Source organism: Scyliorhinus torazame, chromosome 4 (assembly GCF_047496885.1).
Source record: "Scyliorhinus torazame isolate Kashiwa2021f chromosome 4, sScyTor2.1, whole genome shotgun sequence".
NCBI lineage: Eukaryota > Metazoa > Chordata > Chondrichthyes > Carcharhiniformes > Scyliorhinidae > Scyliorhinus > Scyliorhinus torazame.
The window spans coordinates 68,718,259-68,740,648 of record NC_092710.1 but is presented as its reverse complement, the minus strand read 5'-3'; the positions used below and the strand labels follow the sequence as shown (position 1 = coordinate 68,740,648).

The following is a 22,390-nucleotide window of genomic DNA, read 5'->3' as shown; positions in this document are numbered from 1 at the left end:
TTTGGCTTTGATAGTTTTTGTACTTGGACAATTATTGGGACCTCCATATTTAAGATGGACTTCACCTTTGATGTAAAAAAAAAGAATCCAGCAGGATGTTCTGGCATCGGTGATGACACACCTTGATGGAATTGGCACAATGAGCTGTTTACTTTGCCGGGTGCTTAGCTGATAGTCTATGCTTATTGGTGTTGACCATTCCGGACTGTTCTTCCAGGGACAGGAGGCTTCAACTGGTTTAGTTTTGGTTTTATCAAGAAGCTGGAGGGCAACAGTCCTGATTTCTCTCTCTTACCTGATGGACTCTGCCGAAAGGTTCAAAGTATAGACATTTCTTTCTCTACAATCAGATTGAATTGCAAGGAAGTTCAGTCCAGCAACAGCTGCAGTCAGGGCCAGTTCTTTAAACAACAATATTTAAAATCTCGTGAGTGGAACCCTGGGCGGGATTCCCAGTCCACCAGCCGTGTTTTCCTCAGCGGCGTGCCTTCATATGCAGCGGGATTCTCCATTCCTGTCGTTTCCCATCGTGGCCACATCACAATGCTGGGAAACCCACGAGTGTGGGTGTGCTGCCGGGGCAACAGAAAATCCCGCTGGCAGAGAATCCAGCCCTCTGCTTTTTCCTCAGTAAAGCTAGGAAACATACTGGTGGAGTTTGAAACAAAAAATAATTACACAAGCCTGAGGCAGATCTTCTGAATGAAGGGCCCAGGTTACTAAAAGTGAAAGTAACTCCCCAGAGTGAATTCCACAGTCTGGGGATTCGGACTGAATGTTCCAATGAGAAGATCCTCATTAGCCATCCAACCGATGGTTCCCAATCACTCTGCATCCTGAAAGGATAATCAACTGAAGAAACAACTTCAACATCCGAAGCAAGGGCACCCCTCTTCCATTTCACATTCATACTCCCCCCCCCCCCCACCCCCCTCCCCCCACAATGCGTGTGCATGTTGTGTGTGTGTTTAGGTAGAGGATGGGACGGTAAAAGAGGGGAGTAGATTAGCTGGTCATTATTCTGGTATAATTATTGCATATCTTATTTCTATTGTTGTTATAAATATACAGTTGTTTGTTTCTCTTACAAATCTGATGCCTGTAAGTCATTGGAACAGTCAAGGGCTAAAGATCTCAGAAACGTTACACAAGTTATTGGTTAATTCACTTCTGTTGGGACACCGGGGCCTGTGGGGCTGGAATTGACTGCGTACTTGCCCAGGGTGTCGTAACATAGTCAAGATCAGGGGCGTGCAACATTCAGATCTTTAAATCTTCATTTGCTGTTTCACATTAACATGAAAAAAAGCCATGAAGAAAATTAATTGACCAAAAATAAGAACAATTATGGGGATAGAAGCTAATCATTATGCTATGCTATAAGTTTTAAACGAAAAAAAGTAATTGTACTCCACAGAAACCGGTTCCAGTGATAGAACTACACCACAGCTAGAGATAATACCTTTGGTTCCACCTGGGACATCTGGCAATTTGTCAAGAATTTGGTTGAGGAATAGAGGATTTTTGTCTTGCAGCGCCTGATAGTATTTATTTTAGGCAAATGTCTTTTGAAAAGGCATCAATTTTAAAAAAAATTGCTGATGCCTCCCCTTGTGTTTGATGCTATAGTATTCGCTCCATAAGCATCAGTTCTAGAACTTTCTTCCCTCTGGCACCAGGGAGGGAACTTACCATTCATGACCTGCTCATGATTGTAGAAGAGTCTGATTACTGATGACTATAGAATTTCCCAGCCCTATCATTCTCTTATTCCTGTGTACCACCTGCCACTCACTCTCACCCTTCCCCACCCCCAGCCCACACTCAGGGCATGTTCCTGCTGTCACTTTGCTGTTGAGGAACACCCTGCTCAATGCTATCAGCCTAAATTTCACTGGCTCCCCTGCCAGTGGGTTCCCAGGTGGAGAGGAACTAGAAATTGAAGGATCTAATTTCCTCTGGATTTCTGGCCACACTTGCCCCAATTGATGCTCTTTCATGGCATTTATTGGCCATTTAAGGGCCGTTTCCCACCCAATCTCAAATTTTAGACTGGCTGAAGGATTTTTCTGAGGTGAGGGTAGCTCAAACATTAATAGACTTGTTAGGAAACTGGATGGGGTGTGAGCGTCTTCACCAAAAGACCCTTCTGAATTCCCCTTCTGTCCACTGCCATCCCTGTAAACCCCACCATCAAAAAATATTCAGACCATTGTCTCTATCTGCCTTACAGTTCCTAATACCAGGTATAAGACAGTTCCAGTGCTAAGGAGCTCCCTCAACCTGCAGTTGTAATGACCCTGTACATAATCACTCACTTTCCGTTCTACTCAGCTCCTGTCTTTCCTGTGTGAGCTGTAGGTTCTTGCTCAAGATTGGACCTTTTTTCAGGATAGAAACATATTTTAAAATATTGTGAACCAACCTCGGTCCATTGTCATTCTTATTGAAGATGTTTGATCTTCTCTCCTGTTGGGACCTACAGCTATGGTGCCGACAATGGTTTCAGATTTTGATGCTCTGTAATAAATGTAATATTAATAGAAGAGTTAAAATAGTCAAATGAGAAGAATAATTTTGCCTCATTAAAAATGGTTTCAGTCCCTCTTCAGTCAGTACCACAGCTGTTAACTCTGGGCTCGATTATTTCCCGAGTGTTATGATGAATTCTCCACATCAGAGGCAGCACACACAGCTATCCAGAGAAATCCAGTCAATCCCACTGATCTCCACAATCCAGATGGGGTCCAGTTGGCCCAGGCTCTGCACGGAGAGTACTCATTGGTAAGATTTACATGCACTGTGCAGGGGGAAACCACACTAATTCGCAAAGCAAAGAATATTTTAAGGGGAGGTGTTGCACAGATGATAATTGATTAATTAAATGGGCCTTCATTCATTTTTATCGGGTCAGTGTTTATTTATTTCCGATTTTCTGAGAAATTATAGAATTTTATAAATATGATATATGTCCACATATACACAACATATATATGCGTGTGGTTCCTCTGATCTCCATCGGTGGTGATCACCATTTTCCTTGTGTTCATGGAGACCTGACCTATATGTTAGTGCTTTAATTTCAATGTACATTATTATATTTCTCATGGTGTCAGAACCTTATTGATGAACAATGTAGGTGGTGAGAACTTTTGCCATTAATGTAGAATGTTATACATTAGATAACTGAACAGTGAAGGAAGCACAACATTGATTTGTGGAATAGTTTGGGGCTATCTTAAAATCTCAGTAAAAAGGTGAATTTAAAGAGTGCTGATTGCACAGAAGCGAAAAACTAGAGAACAAATGTTTGGGCGATGTTTGGAGGAGGGGGGTGTTGAAACGTTTGGGTTGATGGGAACGGAATATGGTAGAAGAAGCAGAGCAATCTCTGTGATTAAGGCATGGTAGCACAGTGGTTAGCACTATGGCTTCACAATGCCAGGGTCCAGGTTCGATTACTGGCTTGGGTCACCGTCTGTGCGGAGTCTGCACATTTCCCCCTGTGTCTGTGTGGGTTTCCTCCGGGTGCTCTGGTTTCCTCCCAAATGACGTGCTATTTGGTAATTTGAACATTGTAAATTCTCCCTCTATGTACCAGAATGTGGCAACTGGGTGCTTTTCACAGTAACTTTATTGCACTGTTAATGTAATTCTACTTGTGACAATAAAGATTATTATTCAAACTTCCTCATACATGTTGTCTCATATGAGGTCGAAGAAGCCAATGGTAAATCATAGAATCATAGTAATTACAGTGCAGAAGGAGGCCATTCGGCCCATCGAGTCTTCACTATCCCTTGGAAAGTGCACCCTACCTAAACCCACACCCCCACCCTGTCCCTACGCCATCCCCGTAACCCCATCAAACCTTTTTTGGACACTAAGGGCAATTTAGCATAGCCAATCCACCTAATCTGCACATCTTTGGACTGTGGGAGGAAACCGGAGCACCTGGAGGAAACCCACGCAGACACGGGGAGAACGTGCAGACTCCGCACAGACAGTGACCCAAGCCGGGAATCAAACTTGGGATCGTGGAACTGTGAAGCAACTGTGCTAACCCAAAGGGTGCAAAAAGACAGCTGCAGCTGAGATGAAAAGCCGGGTTTATTTCAGCATTCCGAGATCCTGGAGCAGGAAACACGGTATTGATTTATGTCAACCAGCCAGATCTGATGGCTAACAGCTGAACCAGTTGTCTGTATAAGTTTTCCAACATGTCCAACAATGGGTGGCATGGTGGCACAGTGGTTAGCCCTGTGCCTCACAGCACCAGGCACCCTGGTTCAATTCTAGTCTTGGGTGACTGTGTGGAGTTTGCACTTTCCCCTCGTGCCTGCATGGGTTTCCTCTGGTTTCCTCCCACAGTCCAAAAATGTGCAGATTCCATGGATTGGCTGTGCTAAATTGGCCCTCAGTATCCAAAAAGATGAGTAGGTTAGATTAAGGGGTTAATGGGGTAGGGCGGGGAAGTGAGCTTGGGGAGAAGGTGGAAGTAAGAATGCGTTTCAGGAGTCAGTGGGAGAGGAGCGGCAGAGGTACAAAGATTGGGCAGCAACCAATGGACCAGGCCAATAAGAACATAAGAAATAATAATAATCTTTATTAGTGTCACAAGTAGGCTTACATTAACACTGCAATGAAGTTACTGTGAAAATCCCCTAGTCGCTACATTCTGACACCTGTTCGGGTACACTGAGGGAGAATTCAGAATGACTTTCGGGACTTGTGGGAGGAAACCGGAGCACCTGGAGGAAACCCACGCAGACAGAGGGAAAACATGCAGACTCAGCACAAACCGTGACCCAAGCCGGAATCGAACCCAGGCCACTGGCAATAAATATTGGCAGGGGTAGGATATTTGGTCAATTGAGCCCACTCCCCGATTCAATCAGACAATTGTGGTCTTAACTCCATTTTCCTACCTCCTTTCTATAACTCTTGATTCCGTTGTATATCAAAAATCTATCTGACTTCGCCTTGTAAATATTTACTGACACAGCCTCCAATGCTCTCTGGAGAAGGGAATTCCACGTACTAAAGGCCCTCGGAAAGAAGAAATACGCCCTCATCTCAGTTCTCAATGACAGACTCTTACTTTGAAACTCTGCCCCCAGTTCTGGTTTTCCCACAAGGGGAAACATCCTCTCAGCACTCACCTTAACCAATTGACTCAAATCTTATGTTTTAATAACAAAGAGCAATAAAGAACAAAGAAAAGTACAACACAGGAACAGGCCCTTCGGCCCTCCAAGCCTGCTCTGACCACGCTGCCCATCTAAACTAAAACCTTCTACAATTCCAGGGTCTGTGTCCCTCTATTCCCATCTTATTCATGTATTTGTCAAGATGACCCATAAACGTCACTATCGTCCCTGCTTCCACCACTTCCTCCGGCAGCAAGTTCCAAACACCCACTACCCTCTGTGTAAAGACTTGCCTAGTACATCTCCTCTCAACCTTGCCGCTCGCACCTTAAACCGATGCCCCCGAATAATTGACCCTCTACCCTGGGAAAAAGTCTCTGACTATTCACCCTGTCTATGCCCCTCGTAATTTTGTAGACCTCTATCAGGTCTCCCCTCAACCTCCGTCATTCCAGAGAGAACAAACAGAGTTTATTCAACCTCTCAATAAGATCACCTCTTATTCTTCTAAAGTCCTCAGTATATGCCCAACCTGCTGAAACTTTGCTCTTTAGACAACCTCACAGGAATCATCCTGGTGAACCTTCTGTGAACTGATGAAATTTCACCACCAATCAGTGCTAATCCAGTGGCTGATGCTGAGGATTAGGGAAGAGCAAACTCACTCAGTTCCATGCTACATCCATCCAAATCCCAGGTCTAGGCCCGCAGTGTGATGGTCTGAGCCTTCTGCACTCCCAGTGTGCTGGTTATACTCACTCTGATCCCACATCAGTACTTTCTGATACTAACAGAACTCTGTTGTAATTGCTGAGCCTCTTCAGGGCTGCGCAGCCAATTAAACACAGGCCACGGAATCAGCATTCACACTCGGTTCAGACCATCCCATGAGAATAGGTTCAGGCATAATGATTAAAAATGTCAGTAGGTTTTCTGCAGACATAAATTAGTGGAGGGTGACTGGCCCTCGAACATTGGACTAATTGATTGAGTCACTGGCAGGACAGCGCCTTTGGGTCCAACAGAGAAGTGGGGAGGCAGACCCGGAAGCTGGGGCAGACTGTGGCAGCGGAGGAAAGAGGAATTTAGGTTATTAATTCATTGAAGAAAAGAAGAGTGATTCCATCATAAAGCCAAGCTGAAGAAAGAAGATTCAGCGGACTCAAGTTAACGTCCGCTGAACGGTGCATTTAGAGGAGTGTTGCTCTGCAGCTGCAGCATCGAGAAACACCTCGCTATCCAATACCACGTTGCCGGGTTTTTTTGCCCTTGGGAAAATTGTCTCTGCCAAGGCCAGACTTAGAGGAATTTCCTAATGGTGAGCTCAAGCTTGCCAGTAGGAAAGGCTCCGCGTAGATCGGGCCACGATTTTGGAAGGCTGCCCCGAATAATCTTCCTGCCTCATTTCGGGCCCCCCATCCCCCCCATTTTTCTGACCCCTGTCCCCCCCAAGCTTGAGGAGGCCTCTGTGAACTCTCTCGTTACCTGGCAAGGTCTTTACCCCCCCCCCCCCAACCCACCCGGGTCCGACCTCTGGCAGTGCTAACCTGGTGCCCATGCACCCGGGCAGTGCCCCTCGCACCCTGGAAGTGCTACCCAGACATTCTGGCAGTGTCAGAGTGGCACTGCTAAGCTGCCCTGTTGGCACTGCTTGGGTGAGTTCCATGGTGTAACCCTGCTCTGTTCATGGCCACCATGGGGTCTCCAGTGGCCTGACAGACTCCCCAGGTGCCTTTATGACTGCTCCACATTTGCATGGACCAGTACTAAACTAAGAACATTTTGAACTGAATGTGACATTTACTGAGGTTTCTTTCAAGCATCAAACTCACTTTGACCATCTGTCATTAGTTCCCTACTCTATTTCAAGCTGTAATTTTGAAGTGTATTATCTCACATTGTGCCCCAAGTAACTGCTTTCACAATCTCATCACTCTGAGCTGCCTATGATTAGTAGAACCCCTGTGCTCCCTGCCCCTGTTAATCTTGTCACCTCTTATTCGAAATGAGAGGGGTAGGGGGGCAAACAAATGGGTTGAGCCGCGAGGGTCCCAGAGTTGAAGAAAGTTTTTTCCCAGTTACTGTCTGGGCTCACAGTGAGACAATGGCTATAGCCACAAAGGGTGGATTTACCGCAGGAAGCTGAGGAGCATAATTTCCCTGGGAGAAAACAGCTTTCAATGGGAAGAAACAAACAACACAGAAATAAGAATAATCAATTTAGAAACTACATTCACTTTACCACAATCACACAGTGTCCACTTGACATTGTGCATGTCCTGTCTTTGTTAACTCACTGGTGTAGCCACCTGGGTTGGCCACTTCCCGATTTAAAATAGAGGTCCGCAAAGACTACAGGGAAATTCAGCCAACACAGGCAAAAACTAGCAGTGCAAAAATCCTGTGTATTCGAACTTGCAAAAACCCAGACAGCACTGAAACTCACAGCCATCTGCATACTAATGAGCGATCCCCGGGTACAATTGAAACATGTAAGGTGAATAAGGCCAAGCCAGACTCCTCGGCGACAGCAGAAGCCAAGACAAAGGAAGGCCAACTGACACTCCGGGACCGCCCAGCGATCAGGGAATAGCTCCAGTATTGGAGAAATCGATCCAAGTGATCGGAACATAGTCCAATCACTTGGAACCAGATACGGGGTCCGCCCCAAACGGCGCGAAGCCCCTGGGGACTATAAAGTAGAGCCCCCAAGTTCAAATCGGTCTTCTTGGCAGGGTCACTCAGCAACTCGAATCAACCCTTGACAGTGAACTGCCAAGCTGCCGCAACAACCAGGTAAGTCTCCATTCAACGCACACTACGAGATAGGCGCTCCTAGCGACCAGTCCATACCAGCTTTTGAATCCCGCAGACTCAGAATCGAACAAAAGGCCATTTGTTCCCCTGACCTGGTGGGCCAGTTCCGAAGCTAAGTATAGGCCTTTTAGTGATAGAGATAGCCTAGAAAGTAGAGTTTTATGCATGAGTAGTGATTTACTGTGTATAATAAATGTGTTTTGATTTGAATCTTACTAATTGGTGTGTTGAGTTATTGATCAGTACTTGAACTTGAACCTCGTGGCGGTATCATAAAGATATCTGGCGACTCTAGAGCAAAGGTTATAGAAACAGAGCAAATTCCGTAAAGACACAACGGGCGACAAATTAAGAGCCAACCAAAGTTAGCAACATTTACTGCCGACATCCTGACGGGACCCGACTTAGAAGTGGCCTATCCACTCTGGGAGAACCAAAAATATGAATTAGAATCCAATTAGAAACAGAGAAACCACAAGTGTTCAAGCAGTTCTGATCAATCCTCATAATTCGGAAGTGTATTAATGCATGCGTAACAAACAGGGCTATAAGGTAAAACTGATAAGATTTTTGTTGTGGGAGACTTCCGGGTGCGGCTATGCAGAGCTAGGTCGCATATTCGGCAGCTCCTGCTTGGAACGGACTTTTGGGCTCTTTTACAGGGCCCCCACGGCATTTGTTTGACATTTCCCGGTGTGGGAAGAAGGCTGCAATATTCCCCTGACAGTGTCCCCCAGGAAGGGTATGTCTCTGGGTTGCCAGACACGGCAGAAACAGTAAAAGATTTGGCTGCAACTGCAGGATAAACAGGGCCTCTTCCAGCATGCAGGTGGGGGAAGGGCAAGCTTAAAGCTGCAAGCTGACCTGAGGGCCTGTATCAAAGGTGAATTCTAGCAGCAGAGGGAACAACTGTGAAAAGACCTCATCAAGGCCACTGAAGGGACTTCCGGTTGCGGTGATGCCTAGCTAGCCGCACGCTTCGGTGGCTCCAGCTCCGACGGACCTTCGGGCTCTTTTACGAGCCTCAACGGGGAATTTTTCGACGACGCAACCCGGTGTGGGGTGTGTGAGAAGGGAGTCCCCCCCAAACAAAGGAGGAAAAAACCGGCGGCGGCGGCTGCAGCGCGAGGAATCGTCGACCAAAGGGTCAGAAAGAGAGAAGTACAAGATGGCAGCGGAGAAAGCGCAGGCGACATGGGGGCCTGAGCAGGATGAAATTGTGAGACGGTGCGTGGAGCTGCTGAAGAGGGAGGTGCTGGCCCCATTGCTACAGGCAATTGAGGGGCTCAAGGAGACATTAAACACCCAGGAGACAGAGCTCCGCGTGGTGGAGCATAAGGTGACAGATATTGAGGACGAGATCCTGGGCCTGGCGGTTAAGACACAGATGCACGAGGCACTTCATAAAAAGTGTACTGAAAGGATCGAAGCCCTAGAAAATGGAGCGCGAAGGAAGAACCTTCGGATACTGGGTCTCCCGGAGGGTGTGGAAGGAGTGGACTCTGGAGCGTACGCAAGTACGATGCTGAGCTCACTGATGGGTGCTGAGGCCCCTACGGGCCCCTTGGAGGTGGAGTGGGCAAATCGGATCCCGGCGAGAAGACCAAAAGCGGGAGAACCACCCAGGGCGACAATCATGCGATTTCACCGCCTTAAAGATAGAGAAGGGGTCCTGAGATGGGCTAAAAAGGTGCGGAGTAGCAGATGGGAGAATGCAGTGGTACGGGTATACCAGGATTGGAGTGCGGAGGTGGCGAGAAGGAGGGCGAGCTTCAACCGAGCCAAAGAGGTGTTGCATAAAAGGAAGGTGAAGTTCGGGATGCTGCAGCCGGCAAGACTATGGGTCACGTATCAGGAGTGACACCATTATTTCGAGACGGCGGAGGAAGCATGGACCTTCATCAAAGAAGAGAAATTGGATCGGAACTGAGGGACTGATGCTGCAGGAAATGTTATTGTTAATGTTATGGTTGAAGTTAATTGAGAAGTAAATTGGGAAGACGGGACATAGTTGGAGAATGGGAAAGGGGAGGGGGAGGGGAAAGGGAGCTGCGCCATAAGAGGCGGGTCAGGTAAAGGGATGTTCCCGCGCCAGAAAGAATAAGGCGGGTAGACAGGCGCAAGGCGGATGGGAGTTCCCCACACGGGGGGGGGTCGAGGAGTGAGCAGGAGTAGCCGGGGTCAGTTGAAGTCAGCTGACTTACGGAAGTAATATGGGGGGAGCAATCATGCTAGAAAGAGATCTAGCGGGGAGCGGGGGAGGGAGGGGGACAACTGGGTTGCTGCTGCGGAAATCCAAAAGGAAATGGCTAAAGAGTGGGTGGGCGGGGATGGTGTGCGACGCTGGGGGAGCGAGCGGGAGCGCGGAGGCGGGATATGGGACTGGCCTAGAGAAGGTAATGGCTAGTCGACACGGGAGGGGGGCAGGTAGCCCCCTAGTGAGGCTGATCACGTGGAACGTGAGAGGCCTGAACGGACCGATAAAAAGGGCCCGAGTGCTTGCGCATTTGAAAGGACTAAGGGCAGACGTGGTTATGCTCCAAGAGACGCACCTAAAGGTGGCGGACCAAGTTAGGCTAAGGAAAGGATGGGTGGGACAGGTGTTCCACTCAGGACTGGACGCAAAGAAGAGAGGGGTGGCCATTTTGGTGGGGAAACGGGTAGCATTTGAAGCAAAGAACATCGTAGCAGATAGCGGAGGTAGATATGTAATGGTGAGTGGCAGGCTGGAGGGAATGTAGGTCGTGTTGGTTAATGTGTATGCCCCAAACTGGGACGATGCGGGATTTATGAGACGGATGCTGGGGCGTATACCGGACCTGGAGTAGGAAACTTGATTTTAGGAGGGGACTTTAATACGGTGCTGGACCCGGGGCTAGATAGATCCAGCTCAAGGACCGGAAGAAGGCCGGCAGCGGCCAAGGTACTTAAGGGGTTTATGGACCAAATGGGGGGAGTGGATCCATGGCGATTTCTTAGACCTAGGGCTAGTGAGTTTTCCTTCTTCTCCCATGTCCATAAAGTGTACTCCCGGATAGATTTTTTTGTTTTGGGAAGGTCATTGATCTCTAGCGTGGAAGAAGCTGAGTACTCAGCCATAGCGGTTTCGGATCATGCCCCACATTGGGTGGACCTGGAAGTAGGAGAGGAAAGGGAGCAGGGAACACTCTGGCGATTAGATGTGGGACTAATGGCGGATGAGGGAGTGTGTGCAAGAGTGCGGGGGTGTATTGAGAGATACCTGGAGGTCAATGACGATGGCGAGGTCCCTGTGGGAGTGGTATGGGAAGCACTAAAAGCGGTGGTCAGAGGAGAGCTGATCTCCATTGGGGCCCACAAAAGGAAAACAGAGGCCAAGGAAAGGGAAAGATTACTGGGGGAGATTTTAAGGGTGGATAGGGAATTTGCAGAGACCCCGGAGGATGAACTGTACAGGGAGAGGAGACGACTCCAGACGGAGTTTGACCTTCTGACCACCAGAAAGGCGGAGGTACTGTGGAAGAAGGCACAGGGGAGGAGGTATGAGTATGGGGAAAAGGCCAGTCGCCTGTTGGCTCATCAATTGCGAAAGAGGACAGCAGCGAGGGAGATAGGAGGAATTAGAGACGAAAGGGGAGACACGGTGCGAAGGGCAGGAAAGATAAATGAGGTGTTCAAGACCTTTTATGAGGGACTGTATAGGTCTCAACCCCCAGAGGGAGAGGAGGGGATGCGGCAGTTCCTGGACCAATTGAGGTTCCCGAAAGTGGAGGAGCAGGAGGTGGTCGGCCTTGGGGCACCGATTGGGGTGGACGAGGTTATTAAGGGACTGGGAAGCATGCAAGCAGGGAAGGCCCCGGGACCAGACGGGTTCCCGGTGGAATATTACAGAAAATATGTGGATTTGTTGGCCCCGTTGATGGTGAGGACGTTCAATGAGGCCAGGAAAGGGGGGACTCTACCCCCGACGATGTCGGAGGCGACGATATCGTTAATTTTGAAGAGGGATAAAGATCTGTTGCAGTGCGGGTCCTATAGACCCATTTCATTATTGAACGTGGACGCCAAATTGTTGGCAAAGGTACTGGCATCGAGGATAGAGGACTGTGTCCCGGGGGTGGTGCACGAAGACCAGACAGGGTTCGTAAAAGGGAGACAACTGAATGTTAACGTGCGACGACTATTAGGGGTGATAATGATGCCCCCAGTGGAGGGGGAGGCAGAGATAGTGGTGGCAATGGACGCAGAGAAGGCATTTGATAGGGTGGAGTGGGAGTATCTATGGGAAGTGTTAAGGAGGTTTGGGTTTGGGAACGGGTTTATTAGCTGGGTTAGACTTCTTTATGGGGCTCCAACGGCAAGCGTAGTTACAGGTCGACATAGATCGGAGTATTTCCGACTATATAGGGGAACAAGACAGGGATGCCCGCTGTCTCCATTGTTGTTCGCGTTGGCAATTGAACCTCTGGCCATGGCGTTGAGAGACCCCAGGAAATGGAGAGGGGTGATTAGAGGGGGAGAAGAACACAGAGTCTCGTTATACGCGGATGACCTATTGTTATACGTGTCGGACCCAGCGGGGGGATGATAGAGGTTATGCGAATTTTGAGGGGGTTCGGGGATTTCTCGGGGTATAGGCTAAACATGGGGAAGAGTGAATTATTTGTGATACATCCAGGGGACCAGAGTAGAGAGATAGAAGGCTTGCCTCTAAGGAAAGTGGAAAGAAACTTTCGATACCTGGGGATTCAGATCGCTAGGAGCTGGGGAACCTTGCACAGACTTAATCTGACACGGTTGGTAGAACAAATGGAGGAGGACTTCAAGAGGTGGGACATGCAGCCTCTATCGGTGGCGGGCAGGGTGCAAGCAATTAAGATGATGGTCCTCCCGAGGTTCTTATTTGTATTTCAATGTCTCCCTATACTAATCACCAAGACCTTTTTTAATAAAATAGACAGGAGCATCACGAGCTTCGTGTGGGCAGGGAAAGTTCCGAGAGTAAGGAGGGGGTTCCTTCAGCGTAGTAGGGACAGAGGAGGATTGGCACTACCGAACTTGGGGGATTACTATTGGGCCGCCAATATAGCAATGATACGTAAATGGATGATGGAGGGTGAGGGAGCGGCGTGGAAAAGACTGGAGAGGAAGTCCTGTAAAGGGACGAGTTTAGAGGCGCTGGTGACGGCGCCGCTACCGATCTCACCTAAAAAGTTTACCACGAACCCGGTGGTGGCGGCAACATTGAATATCTGGGGACAGTGGAGGCGACAGAGAGGGGTGCGGGGAGCCCTGGTGGGGTCCCCAATCAGCAACAACCATAGGTTCGCCCCAGGAAGAATGGATGGAGGATTTCAGAGCTGGTACCAGTTGGGAATTAGGAGGGTGGGAGACTTATTTATAGATGGGACTTTTGCGAGCTTGGGAGTATTGGAGGAAAAGTATAAGTTGCCCCGGGGAAATTTCTTGAGATGTATGCAGGTGAGGGCGTTTACTAGACAACAGGTGAGGGAATTTCCGTTGCTCCCGACACAGGGGATACAGGACAGGGTGCTTTCAGGGGTGTGGGTCGGAGAGGGCAAGGTGTCAGAGATTTACCGAGAGATGAGGGAAGAGGGGGAGGAGTCGGTGGGCGAACTAAAAGGAAAGTGGGAAGAAGAACTAGGGGAGGAGATAGGAGGGTATGTGGGCTGATGCCCTAAGCAGGGTAAATTCCTCTTCCTCATGCGCCAGGCTTAGCCTGATTCAATTTAAGGTGCTACATAGAGCACACATAACGGGAGCAAGATTGAGCAGGTTCTTTGGAGTGGAGGACAAATGTGGGAGGTGTGGCGGGAGCCCGGCAAACCACGCACATATGTTTTGAGCGTGCCCGGCACTGGAAGGGTATTGGAAGGGAGTGACGGGAGTGATTTCGCGGGTGGTGAAGGCCCGGGTCAAACCAGGCTGGGGGTTAGCTCTATTTGGAGTTGCGGAAGAGCCGGGAGTGCAGGAGGCGAAAGAGGCCGACGTTGTGGCCTTTGCGTCCCTAGTAGCCCGGTGCAGGATCCTACTCATGTGGAAGGAGGCGAAACCCCCCGGACTGGAGGCCTGGGTAAATGATATGGCGGGGTTCATTAAACTGGAGCAGATAAAGTTTGCCCTGAGAGGATCGGCTCAAGGGTTCACCAGGCGGTGGCAGCCATTTCTCGACTACCTCGGGGAACGTTGGAGGGAAGACAGATGACCAGAAGCAGCAACCCAGGGGGAAGGGGGGGGGGGGAGGGGGAGGGCTTTAGTTTAGTTTAGGTCAAAGATAAAGGGGTTTTGTTACTTGTGTATTGTTAAAAAGTTTTGTATTGTTATTGTTGCGTTTGCTTTGTAAGAGGGGAAAAATTGTTGTTTGGGAAAAAAATTTCAATAAAACATATTTTATTAAAAAAAAAAGATTTTTGTTGTGAAAAACTGTCGGGAGTTTGTATTCCGGAAAATAGCGCTTGCCGTACCCATGATTACAGCACCGCCTTAGCACCCCTCGTTCCAAATTTTAAAAGAGCATTCAGATAGAGAAAAATGGCAATGAAGACAATGGAACGCCTTATGAACCCCCAGAAATTTGAGGTCACAGCGACCAGCAGTAGAGTAGGACAGTGTCCTGTTTGGGAAGAAGAGATCAGGAAATATCTCAAAGGGAAAGGATGGCCCCTTTGGAGTGAATTCTGTGATAATGAGGAAACAGGACCCGCAAGTATAGGACATACTTGGTGGAAGAACCTGTCAGAAATCCATAAGAAAAGCTTTGGCAAAGCTCGCAAGCCGATGGCAATTGTGTCCTGTTTGGCACAATTGCGAGGCACAGAGGAGGTCGTTCCGATGCTTCACAAAGAGATAGAAGAGAGACATCGAATGAGCAAGGTCGATGTTAGTGAGATCGAGAGAGAGAATATAGATTTGAGAAGGAAGTGCAAAATGGGTTTCAGAGCACCTTTGGATCCCAATTAGATGAGGAAGATGGCCCTGATTGGCAAGAATTAAATGAAACTGCGCATAGATATGTTCAGGGTACATGTGCGCAAGGAAAGCCCCAAAAGAGAAACCCACCCCAAACCCCCACAGAGCAGATAGATCAGGCACCCATGAATCCAGTCACTACTCACCGCACAGTCACATCGGAAGGAGACGCAGAATTCCTTTACACCACCCCCTTAACCGTGACCCAATTACGGGACGCGTACAAAAAATTCACACCGTTCCTCCCCACCTCAGACCCCCACCACTTCTTTGTGAGAGTGAAGCAGCAGGCGACCATGTACGGCCTTGATGAGCGTGAGCAAGTGAAGCTCACAGTTTTAAGCTTAGACCCTTCGGTAGTAGCAGCTCTTCCTGACCCACAGAATGGAGGAGGAGCCACCCTTGCAGAGATGCACACGGCGATCCTAGATGCGATCGGTTACAACAGAGGTGACCCAGTAGAAGGCCTGAATAAGTGCAGGCAGAAGAAAACCGAACACCCCACAGCGTTTGCTGGACGCCTGTGGATCCGTTTTACAGCAGTTTTTGGAACCTTAGACCGCGAACATTTGTCCCAAGACAACATGGCCAAATGGACCCACACCCTTACCTCCCATGCCACAGAGGCAGGACAAACAGCCTGTACAAATTATGACCCCTCGGAAGAAGCGCACAATGAAAAATGGTTTTTAAAGAGGCTGTCCCGCTCCTGGGAGCAATCTGTCCAAAACAAACCCGCAATTTAGGAAACCCGAAGAACAGCAGACAGAGAACATAGAACATAGAAAATACAGCACAGAACAGGCCCTTCGGCCCACGATGTCGTGCCGAACCTTTGTCCTAGATTAATCATAGATTATCATTGAATTTACAGTGCAGAAGGAGGCCATTCGGCCCTTTGAGTCTGCACCGGCTCCTGGAAAGAGCACCCTACCCGAACTCAACACCTCCACCCAACACCAAGGGCAATTTTGGACATTAAGGGCAATTTATCATTGGCCAATTCACCTAACCTGCACATCTTTGGACTGTGGGAGGAAACCGGAGCACCCGGAGGAAACCCACGCAGACATGGGGGGGACGTGCAGACTCCGCACAGACAGTGACCCAAGCCGGAATCGAACCTGGGACCCTGGAGCTGTGAAGCATTGTGCTATCCACAATGCTACCGTCCTGCCCTTAAGAACAAATAAATCTACACTATATCATTTTACCGTAATCCATGTACCTATCCAAAAGCTGCTTGCAGGTCCCTAATGTTTCCGACTCAACTACTTCCACAGGCAGTGCATTCCATGCCCCCACTACTCTCTGGGTAAAGAACCTACCTCTGATATCCCTCCTATATCAGAGGCAGATATCTAAGCAGTGAAAACGCACCAGAACGCCGCATGGGTGAACGAAGGCATGAACAGCCCCCCACAGAAACCACAGGAGTGTTACAACTGTGGACACTTAGGACACTTTGCACGAGAATGCAATGCCCCACGAAAGCCACAGAGAGCCCAGCAGGCAGGCACTCTGAATAATAACAGAACAAAGCCCATACATAGTGTGAGCGCCCGTTCAGACCAGACAGACCTGAACGGAACTGACTGACGTTGTTCGGGCTCCTCCAGTTGGGTCTGCGACACCCTTTGGGATAGGTCTGGCCGACCAAACGTTGCAGCAAAAATACGGGGTCAGCCCATCGAATTTCCGGGGACACAGGAGGGTCCCGCACCACAATTAACTCCTCCACCATGTTCCAAAAAGACACGTGGCCCACTACAGCCACAATCACCCTCAGCGGCTTCACAGGCCACTCACAGCAGGGACACATCACAGCCCCTGTACCCATTCAAATTGGCAACATTACGACAAAACACCCCATAGTTTTAGTCGATCTGGACCACACAGCAGAACACATTTTGGGCATTGATTTCATGAACTCCCACAACCTTTCATTTGACCCAGTAAACCAATGTGTCTGGAAAATGACAAAGTCAGCAAGAGCCCCCGTAACGCTCACAGTAGGTGAGTATGTAAACAGGATTAGCGCAGTCGGCGATTTTTGGTTTGACCCGACCACGATTAGCACAGCCAAACAGGTTAGGGCAGTTCTTCAGAAAAACAGGACCGCATTTGCAAGTCATAAACATGACTGCGGCAGAATGGCTGGTTCGGTTCAAATTATAGGACTTGACCCTAGACCCCAGAAGCAATATGGATTTCCCCAAGAGGCAGAGGGAGAAATCTCAAAGGTTATTGACAGCTTATTAGAACAAGGCGTACGGTGTTCGGTCGCCTCTATTAATAGTTCCCCGATTTGGCCAGTGAGAAAGCCTGATGGATCATGGCGACTGACCATCGATTACTGGGAACTCAACAAAGTCACCCCCGCAGCAGCACCCACGGTAGCCACAAGTCCCGAGACCATGCTCAAATAGGGACTCAACTCACAATATTATACAGTTTTGGACATCAGAAACGGATTCTGGTCCATTCCATTGGCAAAAGTGTGGCAGTATAAATTTGCCTTCACTTTTAAAGGTCAGCAGTCCCTGTGGACATGCCTTCCACAAGGATTCCACAACTCCCCCTCCATTTTCCACCGACAGCTGGCAAATGGTTTATCAAAATTTTCTCGCCCCGAATGTCTGGTCCAGTATGTGGATGACCTATTACTGCAGACAGACACCAAGGCAGAGCACATCGAGCTTCTGGCCAAACTCCTGGAACTCCTACAGCAGATTGGATGCAAAGTAAACCCCAAGAAAGCCCAACTTTTGAAAGACAAAGTGGTATATTTGGGAACGATTATCACACATGGTAAACGCGAGATCGAGCATAAAATAATTGACTCAATTGTCAAATTGCTCTTTCCCCAGAATGTTTCAGCCCTCCGGTCATTTTTAGGACTGGTTGGCTACTGCCAAAACCATATTGATGGTTTTGCCACCAAAGCAGCACCCCTCTCGGAACGCCTAAAGAAAGGAGCCCCTTGGGAATGGCTTGCGCAGCACACGGATGCTGTAGATACTTTAAAGCATGCACTCATTGCAGCCCCCGCACTACAGGTTCCAGACCCGCTTTCTCCCTATGCTATAGAGATAGCTAGCACAGACCGCACCCTTTCGACCGTGCTCCTCCAGGAACCGCATGAGCAATTAAGACCCGTGGCTTACGCCTCCAGAATTTTAGATCCTGTGGAGCAGGGATTTTCGGCCTGTGAAAGGCACCTGCTCGCAGTTTTCTGGGCAGTCCAACACTTTTCATACATCACCGGACTAAACCCCATCACAATCCTCACGGAACACACGCCCACCCAACTTTTACTAGCCGGACGATTTAAGGATGGTACAGTAAGCCAGATTAGAGCAGCCAGATGGACCCTTCTTTTGCAGGGATGGGACATCACTGTAAAAAGGACCAAGACCCACACTTTCCTAGCCGACAACCTTCAGTACCCAGGCACCCCCCACGAATGTGAAATCATCTCACTGCACCACAACACAGGCCCCTCTATCGCAAAAACACCCCCCAGAAAGATAGGTAGTTCCCCCCAGAGACCCCAGCCCACAGACACGTGCGTCCCCCTAAGGATCTATGTGGATGGCTCAACCAGTGTTAAACGGAGAGAGAATTACAGGATGCGGCATCTATGTTGAGGACGCGCAGGGACGCGCCCTAAAAGAAATCTCCTTAAAACTACCAGGACACTTAGGCGCGTAGGCAGAACTAGCAGCCAATGCGTACATCATAGATCACCCAGATTCCTTCCCCAGCCCAGCAGACATATACTCGGACAGCCTCTATGTCTGTAACAGCCTCACAGAATTCCTACCCCTGTGGAAAGCAAGAGGATTTGTTTCCGCAGATGGAAAACCCCTCCTTCAGCCCCATTGCTCCGGCACATTTTTGACAAAGCACAGGACAGGATTTTTGGCAGCGTTAAAGTTCGAAGTCACCACCATTCCTCCCCACCTGGAAATGTAAAAGCCGACGCACTGGCTAAAGCACGTTCCAGACATGGACATTTTTGGAACCCCACCGAAAGCGCCCCATTGAATTCAGTTCAGGTCTCACAGACTAATATCGAGGATTTAGTGCAGGCCCAGAAGCAAGACAGTAATCTCAGGGAGATTTTAAAAGGAAGCTTTCTAGCCCCATACGATAGGTTTTAAAAATGCACTACCACAAATGACGGTGTGGTCCTAAAAGACACCCTTTATGTGGTTCCTGAACAGGACAGGAATCAACTTATTTGTTTGTTCCATGATAGTCATGGGTATCAGGGAATTGACCCCACTACAGCCCACCTCAGGCAGCTCTGTTGGTGGCTGAATTTAAAGGACGGCGTCACGCACTACGTTGAAAATTGCCTTATCTGTGCCCAAAACAATCTGGACAGATATGCAAAGAAAGCTCAGCTTAGCCACACCCGCCCCGTTAATGGCCCCAGGACTAACCTCCAGATTGATTTTATAGGACCATTGCCCCCTTCCAGGAATGGTTACAAGTATGTCTTAGTTGTCATAGACACATTTACAAAATGGGTAGAAGCATTCCCACCTAGAACTAACATGGCAAAGACTACCGCGAAGATTTTAACCCACATCTTTACGAGATGGGGACTCCCCCGCAGCATTGAATCCGACCAAAGTTCCCATTTTACGGGATGTGTCATGAAGAACGTCCTCACGATATTTGACATTACCCAAAAATTCCACATCGCATACCACCCCCAGTCAAGTGGTATCGTGGAGCGAATGAATCGGACCCTAAAGGCAACCCTCAGAAAAATGGTCTAACAAAACAGCACCACTTGGGATTCAGTCCTCCCTTTTGCCTTAATGTTTTTACGTAACACTGTTTCAACATCCACAGGATACACCCCACACACTCTCATGACCGGAAGCCCCATGAAAGGCACAGAATTTTTATTCAGATATGACTTGACCAGCCCCGAAGTGACGGCCCTCACACACGAGAACGTAGTCAAACAATTAGTGGAAAATGTAAAAACGGCTCAGCTAGCAGCCGCAGTAAGATGAGGCACCAGGAGGAAACAGAGGAAGGCCTGGTTCGACAAGACAGTGCACGCGGCTGAGTTTGAAGTAGGACAGCAGGTCATGCTCTCCTTTACAACCCCAGCACGTTCCTGCCACCCAGGTATTCGGGTCCGTACTACGTTGCGGACAAAGTAAGCCCTTCCGTGTTTAAAATTAAGTACTCCCAACGGGAAGACCGCGTAGTTCCATATTAACCAGCTCAAGGCATCTGGCTCACAGTCTAACCACACACACCACGTCATGCTCAACGCAGCAGATCACACCCCGCCCACAGCCAATGTATCCCCACCCTCCCCCAACACGTCCACCCCATCCATGGACTCGATCTCGACACCACCCCCGAACTCTAGACTCCGCCCGGAACGCCCACAGACAGCAGCGACAGTGACTGTGACACAGACAGCAGCCACAGCACGCCTCCTACTATCCCCATGCAACAGGACCCACACCCAGCGAATCTGAACACTATTCGAGTGATCCCTTCCTGATCACATTCCTCAACAAACCTCACCAAAGACCACCGCCCTACGATGACGACTCCGTCCCCACAGAATTATATACAACTTTTTGGCACCGTGACAATTCATACAGGCTCGTCCGAAACGACGAGATGGACCCTAAGTCACACCATGCAGCTTTATCAACCCTCATCCATTCCAGAGTATGGCATCCGGGAGAAGAGGATGACTTTGAGTCTGACTCCCACAACGAGAACCCCTTTGCGACCCTGTTCGCAACTGATAACTGATGTGTCCAGATGATGTTTTACAAAGGAACCGCTTGGGAGAAACGGTGTTCTTTCTGATGGAACCTGCAGCATGTTCAATGTTTGTTCGTTAATGTTATCGTTAAGTGTTGTTTGTAAACTCGGAAGTTCCACGGCCACACGCCATATTTGTCGGCAGTGTTGCTAACATTTGGTTGGTTCAATTGGTTCTGTTTTATAACCTTTGCTCTCGAGTCGCCAGGTATCTTTATGATACTGCTACGAGGTTCAGGTTCAAGTAATATCAATAACTCAACACACCAGTTAGTAAGATTCAAATCAAAGCACATTTATTATACACAGTAAATCGCTACTCATGCATAAATTCTACTTCTATGCTACTTCTATAACTAACAGGCCTATACTTAGCTTTGGACTGGCCCACCAGGTCAGGGGAACAAACGGCCTTTCGTTCGGATTCTGAAACTGCGGGATTCAAAACCGGTATGGACTGGTAGCAAGGAGTGCCTATCTCGTAGCGAGCATCGACTTGAGACTTACTTCAGTGATGCGGCAGCTTGGACAGTTCACTCTCAAGGGTTGGTTCGCATTGCTGAGTGACCCTGTCAAGAAGATAGATTTGAACTTGGGGGCTTAACTTTATAGTCCCCAAGGGCTTCCCGCCTTTTGGGGTGGACCCTGTACCTGGTTCCAAGTGATTGGACTCCGTTCCAATCGCTTGGTCGATTTCTCCAATACTGGAGCGGTTCCCTGATCGATGGGCGGTTTTGAGGTGTCCGTTAACCTCTTTTGTGTTGGCTCCTGCTGGCGCCGAGGAGTCTGGCTTAGCTTTGTTTGTCCCAAATGTTGCGATTGTTCCCGGGGATCGCAAATTAGTATGTAGATGGCTGCTACATTATTATGCAGATGGCTGCTTGTATCGATGCTGTCTGGGCTTTTGCAGAGTTTAATACACAGTAAACTTGCACCTGCTGGTTTCTGGCTGTGTTGGCTGAATTTCCCTGCAGCCTTTGCTGTTCTCCATTTTACATCGGGAGTTGGCCAACTCAGGTGGCTACAGCAGAAACCTGTGTAAACTTGCCAGCACGCTTATCAGCAGAAATCACTGAGAGCTTGCCAGCCCCCGTTCAGAACAGCTCTTCTGGTTCGACGGTAGAACCTTTACAGCAACCTCCCACGATGACTACATATTTGCCCGTTCTTGTCGGTTGCTCAGGCAGTGGAGAAACGGCATTGATCCCCGCCCTGCCTGAGGACCCCCCTCTGGTCAACTACGCTCGGGTAGGGCACATACGACATTGATCACCGTCGTACCCGTGGATTCCATCCAAATCTTACCCCCCCGCGGCCCATACGCACCCCATTTTTGGCTCATTATGTTCAAAATTCTTTTGTTTGGTTTTGGCAACCTCTGGTTGCTTCCGTCTACTATTTACATCCTCAAACACTAGGATGGTAAATGACTCGCAGTACGGCAGGATGTTCTTAGATGTCTTGTCCGAATATTCGGTTTTTTAAAAAAACATTTTTTTTTTTTTTTTTTTAAATGAGGGAGTCACACATGGTGACCAATTATAAAGGGAAATTGGCACTATAAAGACACACATGCTAACATTCAAGATATTACACAAGATAGTAACAGATATGCTTGTGTCCATAGAATTCCGGAACCT

The 22,390-nt window shown here is 48.6% G+C and overlaps 1 protein-coding gene across 1 annotated transcript in view; it reads right to left on the bottom strand.

Moving 5' to 3' along the window:
• Positions 1-2,516, bottom strand: part of LOC140410290 (NACHT, LRR and PYD domains-containing protein 3-like) — a 71,925-nt gene extending 69,409 nt beyond the window's left edge. The window contains exon 1 of the mRNA XM_072498269.1: positions 2,426-2,516. Within this exon, the coding sequence (XP_072354370.1) occupies positions 2,426-2,441 (16 nt within the window). The 5' untranslated portion in view covers positions 2,442-2,516. The remainder of the gene's footprint in view (positions 1-2,425) is intronic.
• Between the last annotated feature and the right edge of the window lie 19,874 nt (positions 2,517-22,390).